The 13,739-nt window shown below is 31.5% G+C and overlaps 1 protein-coding gene across 1 annotated transcript; it reads right to left on the minus strand.

Moving 5' to 3' along the window:
* Positions 1-1,186: 1,186 nt before the first annotated feature.
* LOC119615779 lies at positions 1,187-13,071 on the minus strand. The gene is made up of 4 exons (XM_037971771.1): positions 12,965-13,071; positions 5,752-6,083; positions 4,706-5,038; positions 1,187-1,288 (listed from the first exon to the last, which is right to left on the minus strand). Exons 2-4 carry the CDS (start codon positions 5,908-5,910, stop codon positions 1,187-1,189), a joined length of 594 nt encoding a protein of 197 aa, XP_037827699.1. The 5' UTR covers positions 5,911-6,083; positions 12,965-13,071.
* Between the last annotated feature and the right edge of the window lie 668 nt (positions 13,072-13,739).

Consider the following 13,739-nt stretch of genomic DNA (forward strand, 5'->3'; position numbering starts at 1 on the left):
TTATAGACTAGACTATAGACTAGACTATTGACTAGACTATAGACTAGACTATAGACTAGACTATATACTAGACTATATACTAGACTATAGACTAGACCATAGACTAAACTATAGACTAGACTAGACTATAGACTAGACTATAGACTAGACTATAGACTAGACTATAGACTAGACTATAGACTAGAATATAGAATAGACTGTAGACTAGACTAGACTATAGACAAGACTATAGACTAGACTATAGACTAGACAATAGATTAGACTATAGACTAGACTATAGACTAGACTATAGACTAGACTATAGACTAGACTATATACTAGACTATAGACTAGACTATAGACTAGACTATAGACTAAACTATAGACTAGACTATAGACTAGACTATAGACTAGACTATAGACTAGACTATAGACTAGACTATAGACTAGACTATAGACTAGACTATAGACTAGACTATAGACTAGACTATAGACTAGACTAGAACATTAAGAAATAAATAGGTTACATAAATTAATATGTATGTATTTTAGACTAGACTATAGACTAGACTATAGACTAGACTATAGACTAGGCTAGAACATTAAGAAATAAATATGTACATAAATATATATGTATGTATTTTAGACTGACCGGATATTATATGTAGAGAAAAAAATGTCGGAATATTGTTCGTCTTAATCCCACATTATGATTCCCTTTGCCAAATAGGATATTAGCTTTGTTTTGAGGATACTAGTTTACGGTTCTGGAGTTATAGCTTCATATGTAGGATTTTTCAAACTTTGAGTGACTAGCGGCACCGTGTTAACGTCTGTTAATCGAGCTCCAAATTTCGGCTCAATCCAATATCTGGAAAGAGAATGAATCATTTGTAGGATTAAGACGAACAAGATTCCAATACCGACTTTTTGCGGTCACACTTATGTATATGTATATCAAAATATTTAACCAATACTTACATCTGACTTTCTTCTTTAAGTAGGTCATTCAAATAATTACGCAAAAAATTTATATGTTCAAAGTACGACATGTTGGTACCAGATTCCATTTGTATGGACTTTTTCTAGTTCGCTTTTATAAGCATTAAGAATTACGTTATATTTCTTTTGAACCCTTTCCATTCTCGTATTTTTATCGATCCTTCTATATTTTGCCAAAAGACTTTCCCACGACTTTTTCTTTCATTTAGATCTTGTATTGCTCAGTATCAGTTTTCCAAATGGCAGTTTCTTCCTTCAAAATTTCGATAAATGCCCGTGTTAAGTATTCACTACGATCTGTTTTTAACTGAAATGAGAAAATTTCAAATGTGTTTCGGATAACGGAATACCGTTCCAGAAATATAAAATTGGGTAAGTGATGGGACTTTTTTAAATTCTTCTAAAATTGTTGTCATTAAAATTATATTTTCTCAAAATTTCGACCAAATCTTTCCAAAGAGAATTATCCAAACAAAATGGATATTTTTTTATGCCCACAAAATTTTCAAATTCTTCGGATTTGTACGATTACAGCTCCATAAACCAACAACAAAGTGTCGAGCACATACAATCCAACGCACAGTGGTATAGAAATAAAGAAAGAGGGGAAATGATTATGTTACTTTTTAAATGGTTATCCGATTTAATAAAATTTTTAAATTTGAGTTTTCAAATGCGCATATCTCCTAAGCTGTAAGAGATTCGTCGAGGGATACTATCTTCAATCGGAACAGAAATGAAGAAAAAATTACAAATTTATCATACAAACATATCATGAATAGAATAGACTATAGACTAGACTATAGACTAGACTATAGACTAGACTATAGACTAGATTATAGACTAGAATATAGACTAGACTATGACTAGACTATAGACTAGACTATAGACTAGACTATAGACTAGACTATAGACTAGACTATAGACTAGACTATATACTAGACTATAGACTAGACTATAGACTAGACTATCGACTAGACTATGACTAGACTATAGACCAGATTATAGACTAGACTATAGACTAGACTATAGACTAGACTATGGACTAGACTATGGACTAGACTATAGACTAGACTATAGACTAGACTATAGACTAGACTATAGACTAGACTATAGACTAGACTATAGACTAGACTATAGACTAGACTATAGACTAGACTATAGACTAGACTATAGACTAGACTATAGACTAGACTATAGACTAGACTATAGACTATGGACTATAGACTAGACTATAGACTATGGACTATAGACTAGACTATAGACTATAGGCTATAGGCTATATTATAGACTAGACTATAGACTAGACTATAGACTAGACTATAGACTAGACTATAGACTAGACTATAGACTAGACTATAGACTAGACTATAGACTAGACTATAGACTAGACTATAGACTAGACTATAGACTAGACTATAGACTAGACTATAGACTACTATAGACTAGACTATAGACTAGACTATAGACTAGACTATAGACTAGACTATAGACTATACTAGACTAGACTATAGACTAGACTATAGACTAGACTATAGACCTAGACTATAGACTAGACTATAGACTAGACTATAGACTAGACTATAGACTAGACTATAGACTAGACTATAGACTACTAGACTAGACTATAGACTAGACTATAGACTAGACTATAGACTAGACTATAGACTAGACTATAGACTAGACTATAGACTAGACTATAGACTAGACTATAGACTAGACTATAGACTAGACTATAGACTAGACTATAGACTAGACTATAGACTAGACTATAGACTAGACTATAGACTAGACTATAGACTAGACTATAGACTAGACTATAGACTAGACTATAGACTAGACTATAGACTAGACTATAGACTAGACTATAGACTAGACTATAGACTAGACTAGACTAGACTATAGGCTAGACTAGACTATAAGCTACACAAGACAAGACTATAGACTAGAATCTAGACTGGACTATAGATTAGACTATAGACTAGACTATAGACCAGACTATAGACTAGACTATAGACTAGACTATCGACTAGACTATAGACTAGACTATCGACTAGACTATAGACTAGACTATAGGCCATATAAGACAAACTATAGACAAGACTAAAGACTAGACTAAAGACTAGACTATATCGACTATAGACTAGACTATAGACTACACTATAGACTAGACTATAGACTAGACTATAGACTAGACTATAGACTAGACTATAGACTAGACTATAGACTAGACTATAGACTAGATATAGACTAGACTATGGACTAGACTATAGACTAGACTATAGACTAGACTATAGACTAGACTATAGACTAGACTATAGACTAGACTATGGACTATAGACTATACTATAGACTAGACTATAGACTATAGGCTATATTATAGACTAGACTTAGACTAGACTATAGACTAGACTATAGACTAGACTATAGACTAGACTATAGACTAGACTATAGACTAGACTATAGACTAGACTATAGACTAGACTATAGACTAGACTATAAACTAGACTATAGACTAGACTATAGACTAGACTATAGACTATACTAGACTAGACTATAGACTAGACTATAGACTAGACTATAGAAGACTATAGACTAGACTATAGACTAGACTATAGACTAGACTATAGACTAGGACTATAGACTAGACTATAGACTAGACTATAGACTAGACTATAGACTAGACTATAGACTAGACTACGACTAGATATAGACTATAGACTAGACTATAGACTAGACTATATACTAGCTATAGACTAGACTATAGACTAGACTATAGACTAGCTATAGACTAGACTTTAGACTAGACTATAGACTAGACTATAGACTAGACTATAGACTAGGACTATAGACTAGACTATAGACTAGACTATAGACTAGACTATAGACTAGACTATAGACTAGACCATAGACTAGACTATAGACTAGTACTATAGACCTGACTATAGACTAGACTATAGACTAGACTATAGACTAGACTATAGACTAGACTGTAGACTAGACTATAGACTAGACTATAGACTAGACTTCAGACTAGATTATAGACTAGACTATGAAGTCTGGCTCTTACTATTTTAATATAAAAGGAACTTAAATTTTATGTAGTATTATAGACGTGGATACACAAGATCCTATGATGCTGGGGTTTTTTAACAGTCATAATTGAAACTAAAATATGACGAGAATGATGTAAGCAGCCTCTAGTTTGCTGAAGAATCTAATGAAACCTTACAGAAGTCCTAATTTAATCACTGAAGAGCAGAATTTTAATTATAGATTTTCAAGTGCTCACAGAATAGTGGATCGTTGCCGGATATTACGATCAACTATTAATTTGTGGTGCCCAGAAACATTAAGAAATAAATATGTACATAAATATATATGTATGTATTTTAGACTAACCGGATATTATATGTAGAGAAAAAAATGTCGGAATATTGTCGTCTTAATCCCACATTATGATTCCCCTTGCCAGATAGAATATTAGCTTTGTTTGAGATACTAGTTTACTGTTCTGGAGTTATAGCTTCATATGTAGGATTTTTCAAACTTTGAGTGACTAGCGGCACGTGTTAACGTCTATTAATTGAGCTCAAATTTCGGCTCAATCTCAATATCTGGAAAAGAGAATGAATCATTTTGTAGGATTAAGACGAACAAGATTCCAATATCGACTTTTTGTGGTCACATGTATATGTATATCAAAATATTTAACAATACTTACATCTTGACTTTCTTTTTTAAGTAGGTCATTCAAATAATTACGCAAAAAATTTATATGTTCAAAGTACGACAATGTTGGTACCAGATTCTCATTTGTGTGGACTTTTTCTAGTTCTCTTTTATAAGCATTTAGAATTACGTTATATTTCTTTTGAACCCTTTCCATTCTCGTATTTTTATCGATCTTTCTATATTTTGCCAAAAGACTTTTCCACGACTTTTTTCTTTCATTTGGATCTTTGTATTGCTCAGTATCAGTTTTCCAAATGGCAGTTTCTTCCTTCAAAATTTTGATAAATGCCCGTGTTAAGTATTCACTACGATCTGTTTTTAACTGAAATGAGAAAATTTTCAAATGTGTGTTCACTAGAAGTGCTCAAAAAATATGAATTTTGCTTGGATTTTTGTTCATCGGATAAATCGGATAACGGAATACCGTTCCAGAAATATAAAATTGCGTAAGTGATGGGACTTTTTAAATTCTTCCAAAATTGTGTCATTAAAATTATATTTTCTTAAAATTTCGACCAAATCTTTCCAAAGAGAATATCCAAACAAAATGGATATTTTTTTATGCCACAAAATTTTCAAATTCTTCGGATTTGTACGATTACAGCTCCATAAACCAACAACAAAGTGTCGAGCACATACAAATCCAACGCACAGTGGTATAGAAATAAAGAAAGAGGGGAATGATTATGTTACTTTTAAACGGCTTATCCGATTTTAGTAAATTTTAAATTTGAGTTTTCAAATGCGAATATCTCCTAAGCTGTAAGAGATTCGTCGAGGGATACTATCTTCAATCGGAACAGAAATGAAGAAAAAATTACAAATTTATCATACAAACATATCATGACTATCCTGGTAGGCCCATGTAGTTCAAATTGAAAACCTAACTAAACTCGTCAACACTTGCTCTTTTACGTTTGTAAAATTTCATTAGAATCGGACGACAAACCGTTTAGAATTTACAGAATTATTTTCCTCATTTTTGTATTTCTATACCACTGTGCAACGCTTTTTTGGGAGGAGAGTTATATTTACGTTGCTTGCGAGAGGAACGGATGAATCCTTTCTAGTCCTTTTTCGATATGCATGGGTGTGTTTGTTGTTGTTGCTGGAATCATGGTCACTGTTATTTATGTTGCTATTGAAAGAAGATGAAGCAGATGAATCACTTATAAGATCAATTTCCGTAGGCATGGGTGTGTTGTTGTTGTTGCTGGAATCATGGTCACTGTTATATATGTTGCTATTGAAAGAAGATGAAGCAGATGAATCATTTGTAAGATCAATTTCCGGAATCGTGCGTGTGTTGTTGTTGGAATCATGGCCAGAGTTATTTACGTTCTGAGGATTGAATCTTTCTCTTGGATCTATGATTTGACATAAAAAACAATATTATAAACCAAACAGGGGAAAAAAAAGTTTTTTAAAAATTTTTTTCACACTAAAATATTGTTTGATTTCGGCCTTCTCCGAACTAACTAACACTAACTAACTAACTAACTAACTAACTACCTAACTAACTAACTAACTAACTAACTAACAACGAACTAACTAACTAACCTAACTAACTAACTACCTACTAACTAACTAACCTAACTAACTAACTAACTAACTAACTAACTAACATAACTAACTAACTAACTAACTAACTACTAACTAACTATATAACTAACTAACTAACTAACTAACTACGAACTAAACTAACTAACTAACTAACTAACCTAACCTAACTAACTACTAACTAACTAACTAACTAACTAACTAACTAACTAACTAACGAACTAACTAACTAACTAACAACTAAATAACTAACTAAACTAACTACTAACTAGACTAACGAACTAACTACTAACTAACTAACTAACTAACTACTAACTAACTAACTAACTAACTAACTAACTAACTAACTAACTAACTAACTACTACTAACTACTAACTACTACTAACTAACTAACTAACTAACTAACTAACTAACTAACTAACTAACTAACTAACTAACTAACTAACTAACTAACTAACTACTACTAACTAACTAACTAACTAACTAACTACTAACTAACTAACTAACTAACTAACTAACTAACTAACTAACTACTAACTAACTAACTAAACTAACTAACTAACTAACTAACTAACTACTAACTAACTAACTAACTACTAACTAACTAACTAACTAACTAACTAACTAACTAACTAACTAACTAACTAACTAACTAATAACTACTAACTAACTAACTAACTAACTACTAACTAACTAACTAACTAACTACTAACTAACTAACTAACTAACTAACTAACTAACTACTAACTAACTAACTAACTAACTAACTAACTAACTAACTAACTAACTAACTAACTAACTAACTAACTACTAACTAACTAACTAACTAACTAACTAACTAACTAACTAACTAACTAACTAACTACCTAACTAACTAACTAACTAACTAACTAACTAACTAACTAACTAACTAACTAACTAACTAACTAACACTAACTAACTAACTATACTAACTACTAACTACTACTAACTAACTAACTAACTAACTAACTAACTAACTAACTAACTAACTACTAACTAACTAACTAACTACTAACTAACTAACTAACTAACCTAACTAACTAACTAACTAACTAACTAACTAACTAACTACTAAATAACTAACTAACTAACTAACTAACTAACTAACTAACTAACTAACTAACTAACTAACTAACTAACTAACTAACTAACTAACTAACTAACTAACTAACTAACTAACTAACTAACTAACTACTAACTAACTAACTAACTAACTAACTAACTACTAACTAACTAACTACTAACTAACTAACTAACTAACTAACTAACTAACTAACTAACTACTAACTAACTAACTAACGAACTAACTAACTAACTAAACTAACTACTACTAACTAACTACTAACTAACTAACTAACTAACTAACTAACTAACTAACTAACTAACTAACTAACTAACTAACTAACTAACTAACTAACTAACTAACTAACTCAACTAACTAACTAACTAACTAACTACTAACTACCTAACTACTAACTACTAACTACTAACTAACTAACTAACTACTACTAACTAACTAACTACTAACTAACTAACTAACACTAACTAACTAACTAACTAACTAACTAACTACTACTACTAACTAACTAACTAACTAACTAACTAACTAACTAACTAACTAACTAACTAACTAACTAACCAACTACTAACTACTAACTAACTAACTAACTAACTAACTAACTAACTAACTACTAACTAACTAACTAACTAACTAACTACTAACTAACTAACCTAACTACTAACTAACTAACTAACTAACTACTAACGAACTATACTAACTAACTAACTAACTAACTAACTAACTAACTAACTACTAACTAACTAACTAACTAACTAACTAACTAACTACTACTACTAACTACTAACTAACTAACTAACTAACTAACTAACTACTAACTAACTAACTAACTAACTAACTAACTAACTAACTACTAACTTAACTAACTACTAACTAACTAACTAACTAACTAACTAACTAACTAACTAACTAACTACTAACTAACTAACTAACTAACTAACTAACTAACTAACTAACTACTAACTAACTAACTAACTAACTGACTAACTATGGCGAACCGCAAATAATACCAGAAACAAGACGCAAGTACCAAGGTTTATAAGTAATGAAAACATTCATTTTGATAAAAAATTGTATACTCTTCACTTTCGTGAAAAGGTTATATACATACATATGAGTTTGTTATTCCGGATCCATATAGATAGTGTAATCGAATAAGCCATGTCCGTCTGTCTGTTGAAATTAATTTTCTCGGACATCTTTGGGATGCAAATCTTGAATAATACTGTCAGACATGCTTTCGAGAAGATTTCTATTTAAAATCTTTGATAAAAAAGCAACAAACAACATAGTTGCTTTTTTTTTAATTTAGAACAACAGGTGTTCGTTGAGCTACGTCATGTCAGCAAATAAAATTATTAAAAAAAACCTTTTTTTTTTGTAAAAATTAAAAAAAATTAAAGTAGTGCGCGGTGAAGAATTGCAAAAGCACCACCAACAACTCCAAGGGTGCGAAATTTGTTTTTTATTTCCGACGGACGCTTCCATTCGGAAGCAATGGATAAGTTTTTGTTTTTTATACCCTCCACCACCATCAGTGGTGATAGAGGGTATATATAACTTTGTCATTCCATGTGTAACACCAAGAAATATTCATCTGAGACCCAACAAAGTATATATATTCTGGGTCCTTATCAAATTCTGAGTCGATTTAGCTATGTCCGTCTGTCTGTCCGTCGGTCCGTCTGTCTGCCTAAAACACGCTCACGTTAAAACTAAGCAAAGGAAGTACACCAAATTCACCGAGAATATTCATTGTTGTCCTAGGCAGTTTGGTATTGAAAATGAGCCAAATCGGTTCATACCGGGAAAAGTTATGAATCAAAATTTAAAACAACCTCGAAAAAATAAGCATTTTTTACACATTCGGATGCAATTTTCGCGAAAATTATGCAAGATAAATTCATGAAAATCACCACGAATAAGTTTCTACACGAGAACTTGATCCCTGTTGGAAATTACTAGAATCGGTCCACAATTTCATATACCTCCCATACAAAGTACATATTCCCGAAAAATGGGTTTTTGCTAATAACTTCCGTCACAATGTTGATATCTTCACAAAATTTTACAAATTAAAATCTTATATCAATAGAATTCATTCAGAGACAAAATTTTTTGGATCGGTCCATAATTGGTCATAGCTCCCATACAAGGTCCCCTCCCGAAAATCACTTAAGCGCGCATAACTCATTACTTAATAAAGATATCCATATAAAATTTGATACAAGTATTGCTTATCTGTACAGAAATATTACTGAGAAATTTTTTTCCGATCGGTCCATAATTGGTCATAGCTCCCATACAAGGTCCCCTCCCGAAAATCACTTAAACGCGCATAACTCATTACTAAATTAAGATAACCATGTATAATTTGGTACACATATTGCCTATCTGTATAGAAATATTACTAAGAATTTTTTTCGATCGGTCCATAATTGGTCATAGCTCCCATACAAGGTCCCCTCCCGAAAATTACTTAAACGCATATAACTCATTACAAAATTAAGATATCCATATGAAATTTGGTAAAAGTATTGCCCGTATGCACAAAAGTATTACTGTGAAATTTTTTCCGATAGGTCCATAATTGGTCATAGCTCCCATACAAGGTTCCCTCCCGAAAATCACTTAAAATCACATAACTCATTAGTAAATGAAGTTTGGTACAAGTATAGTTGTTATATACAGAAACATTACTATGAAAGTTTTCTTGGATCGGTCTATAATTAGTCATAGCTCCCATACAAGGTCCCCTCCCGAAAATCACTTATAAGCGCGTAACTCATTACTAAAGTAAGATATCCATATAAAATTTGGTACAAGTACTGCTTATGTGACTGAGAAATATTACTGAACATTTTTTTTCCGATCGGACCATAACTGGTCATGGCTCCCATAAATCACTTAAAACCACATAACTCATTAGTAAATGAAGATATCCATATAAAATGTGGTTCAAGTATTGCTCTTATATACACAAATATTATAATGAAAATTTTTTGGATCGGTCTATCATTGGTCATAGCTCCCATACAAAGTCCCATCCCGAAAATCACTTAAACGCGCATAACTCATTACTGAATTAAGATATCCATATAAAATTTGGTACAAGTATTGCTTATATGCACAGAAATATTACTGTGAAATTATTTTCCTATCAGTCCATAAATGATCATAGCTCCGATACAAGGTCCCTTTCAGAAAAACACTTAAAGGCATGTAGCTCATTACCTTTGGTACAAGTATTGCTTATATGCACAGAAATATTACTGTGAAATTATTTTCCGATCGGTCCATAATTGGTCATAGCTCCCATACAAGGTCCCCTCCCGAAAATCACTTAAACGCGCATAACTCATTACTGAATTAAGATATCCATATAAAATTTGGTACAAGTATTGCTTATATGCACAGAAATATTACTGTGAAATTATTTTCCTATCAGTCCATAAATGATCATAGCTCCGATACAAGGTCCCTTTCCGAAAAACACTTAAAGGCACGTAGCTCATTACCTTATAACCCATAAAATATTTGGCATAAAAATTATTTTTGTGCACTTAAATGTTATTTCAAATTTTTTTCATGATTGGTCCATTCTTGGTCATAGCTCTCATACAAGGTTCCCTCCCGAAAATCACTTAAACGCACATAACTCATTACCAAATATTGATATCCATACATTTAGCAAAAATATACATAAATTAACCTATACAATTGTTGTACTCTCTCATACTAGGTCTCCTCCAGAAAATCACTTAAATGCACAATATTCATTACCAAATAATGATATAGATACAGAATTTTGAAATTTTGTCTATATATACATAATTGGTCATAGCTCCCAAACAAGGTCCTTTTACGAAAATCTCTTAAACGCACATTACTCTTTACCAAATAAAGCTATTGATACAAAAATTTGGCATAAATGTTAGTTTTTGTATACAAAAATTCTATTTCCAGATTTTTTTTCACGATCGTGGGTGCGGTCGGTCCCATAAAAGTTTCCCTTCAGAAAATCAAATAAACGCTCATAACTTATTACAAAATTACGATATAGATACAAATTTTGACTGAAATATAGTTTTAATGTACACAAATTTTGCTTAAAGAATTTTTTACGATCGGTCTATAATTGGTCATATCTCCCATACTAGGTCCTGCCCCTAAAAGCACTTTAGCCTTAATTAACTAGTTGCATTATCAATTAGTGTATATATGTATTTCGAAAATCCTTAAATCTTTCACACACATACAAATTACTAAATATCGCTAATATATAATAATAATATATTTTTATAGGGCCATATCTAAGGCCCTATAAAAATATAAAAGAAAATGGCGTTAGTAATGTTCAATAAATCTTGGAATTGTAATAGATTTAAGCTGTTTAAATCTTGGGATTTTTCTATTTAAGACATGAGAAAACTTATTTCTACAAGCTGGTGGAGGGTATTTAAGATTCGGCTCAGCCGAATATAGCACTCTAACTTGTTATTTTCCAAAAATGTCACTTTGTTTATGTTTTGCTTAAATATTTATACCCTACACCACTTTAGTGGGGCGGGTATATTGGATTTGTGCTGATGTTTGTAACATACAAAAATATTAAAGTATACCAATCGGCTTAGAATCGTTTTCTGAGTCGATTAAGCTATGTCCGTCCGTCCGTCCGTCTGGCTGGCTGGCTGGCTGTCCATGTAAACCTTGTGCGCAAGGTACAGGTCGCAATTTTCAAGATAATTGGATGAAATTTGGCACGCACGTTTTATTTGACCTAAGGACGAAGCCTATTGAAAATGGTTAAGATCGGTCCATTATTTCACCTAGCCCCCATAGAACAGAACCCCCCGAAAAGGGCTTCTGAGCTCATAATTATGTTAAATATACAGATATATCGATAAAATACGGCACAACTAAGTTTTATAGAAGTCTTGATGACTCTGCCAAATTTCATAAAGATCGGACCCCATTTGACCCTAGCTCCCATACAAAGTCCCCTTCAGAAAATTACTTGAATGTCCCAAATTAACATATAAACACAAATATCGCGATGAAATTCAGCACAATAAAATATTATGTCAATATAAATATATTCACAAAATTTTATCGGGCTTGGTCCATATTTGCCCCTAGCCCCCATATAAAGCCTCTTTCAGAAAATTAGTTTTTCATCCATAAATTGCTTAAATGTATCGGAACAAGGGAATATTGAAGATAAATGCTTTATTATGAAAATAAATCACATTTAATATTCATAACTGCTGTAGGGTATCATATGGTCGGCCACGCCCGACTATAATTTCTTACTTGTTTTACATACTGAATGCGTAATCTATGTTTCTATAATTCTTGGAAAAAACGTACATATGTATGTATGTATGTTTGGATGTGTGCTGGTCTCATTGCTTTTCGTATTTGGTTTTTTTTGCGTTTTGTTTTGTTTTGTTTGGCGTTCTTGTTGTTGTTTGTTAGGTTTTGCTATATAATATATTTATAGTTCCGTTTGAAATATTGATTTGTGAATCCCCGAACACAAACTACAACACATAGTATATTAAATATTTTAAATTTTTATTACTCACGTTTGTGTATTTAGAAACTGGTCCAAAAATGATAAGCTTTCGGCGTATTTATATGGCACTAGTTTTGTTTTTCGACTCCCAGATGTCATGTCTTTTAGCTTTTTATTCTTCTATAGGAACTTCTCAAACTTCGCCATCTTTTTTTTCAAAATCAACTTTAAATGTATATAAATATGTAAAAATAATCAAATACATTTAAAAAACTAAAAATTGTTTAATACGGAATAGTACTTACCTCTCATGTCATTTTTTTTTGCAACTTTTTTCCAATTTTTGCGTCTGATCTTAATTGTTTTGGAATCTCCAATTGATTATTATATAAAAATTTCATATTTTTCAACTTCTTCAATAATTTTTCACATATTCTATCCATTTTTTATTATTTTTTTTTTTGAATAAATTATTAATTTATTTTAAAACGTAAGCGATGAGAGGCTATGTTAAGCAAAGTGTTTTATTAACTCAATGACACGAACAAACAAAAAAGCGGGAATATGATTTGGTAAATTTCAGATTTTAAACATCCGAAACAACTAAATATGGTTTTCAATGAAGCGGTCACAATCAATATGCCAAACTTGTGCACGAAGTACATAAGTTGAAAAATATTCAAATTTGGCATACGAAAATGAGAGAAGAGAAAATGAGAATAAAAAAAAAACAAAACTCAAAATTATTGTTTGTTATACCCTACACCACTTTAGTGGGAAGGGTATATTGGATTTGTGCTGATGTTTGTAACGCAGAATAATGGTCCTATAACCGCCTTTAAGTA

Source organism: Lucilia sericata, unplaced genomic scaffold, assembly GCF_015586225.1.
Source record: "Lucilia sericata isolate MDLA Ls3-8-SP2 unplaced genomic scaffold, ASM1558622v1 Contig007844F_arrow, whole genome shotgun sequence".
NCBI lineage: Eukaryota > Metazoa > Arthropoda > Insecta > Diptera > Calliphoridae > Lucilia > Lucilia sericata.

Bases quoted from the DNA above. Each gene is read 5' to 3' on its own strand.
- LOC119615779 (XM_037971771.1), bottom strand. From the start codon at position 5,910: ATGCCTACGGAAATTGATCTTATAAGTGATTCATCTGCTTCATCTTCT. The intron at 5,039-5,751 runs GTAAATATAACT...TTCTCATTTCAG, and splicing joins CCGTTCCTCTCGCAAGCAAC to TTAAAAACAGATCGTAGTGA. The intron at 1,289-4,705 runs GTAAGTATTGTT...TTCTCATTTCAG, and splicing joins TTAAAAAAGAAAGTCAAGAT to TTAAAAACAGATCGTAGTGA.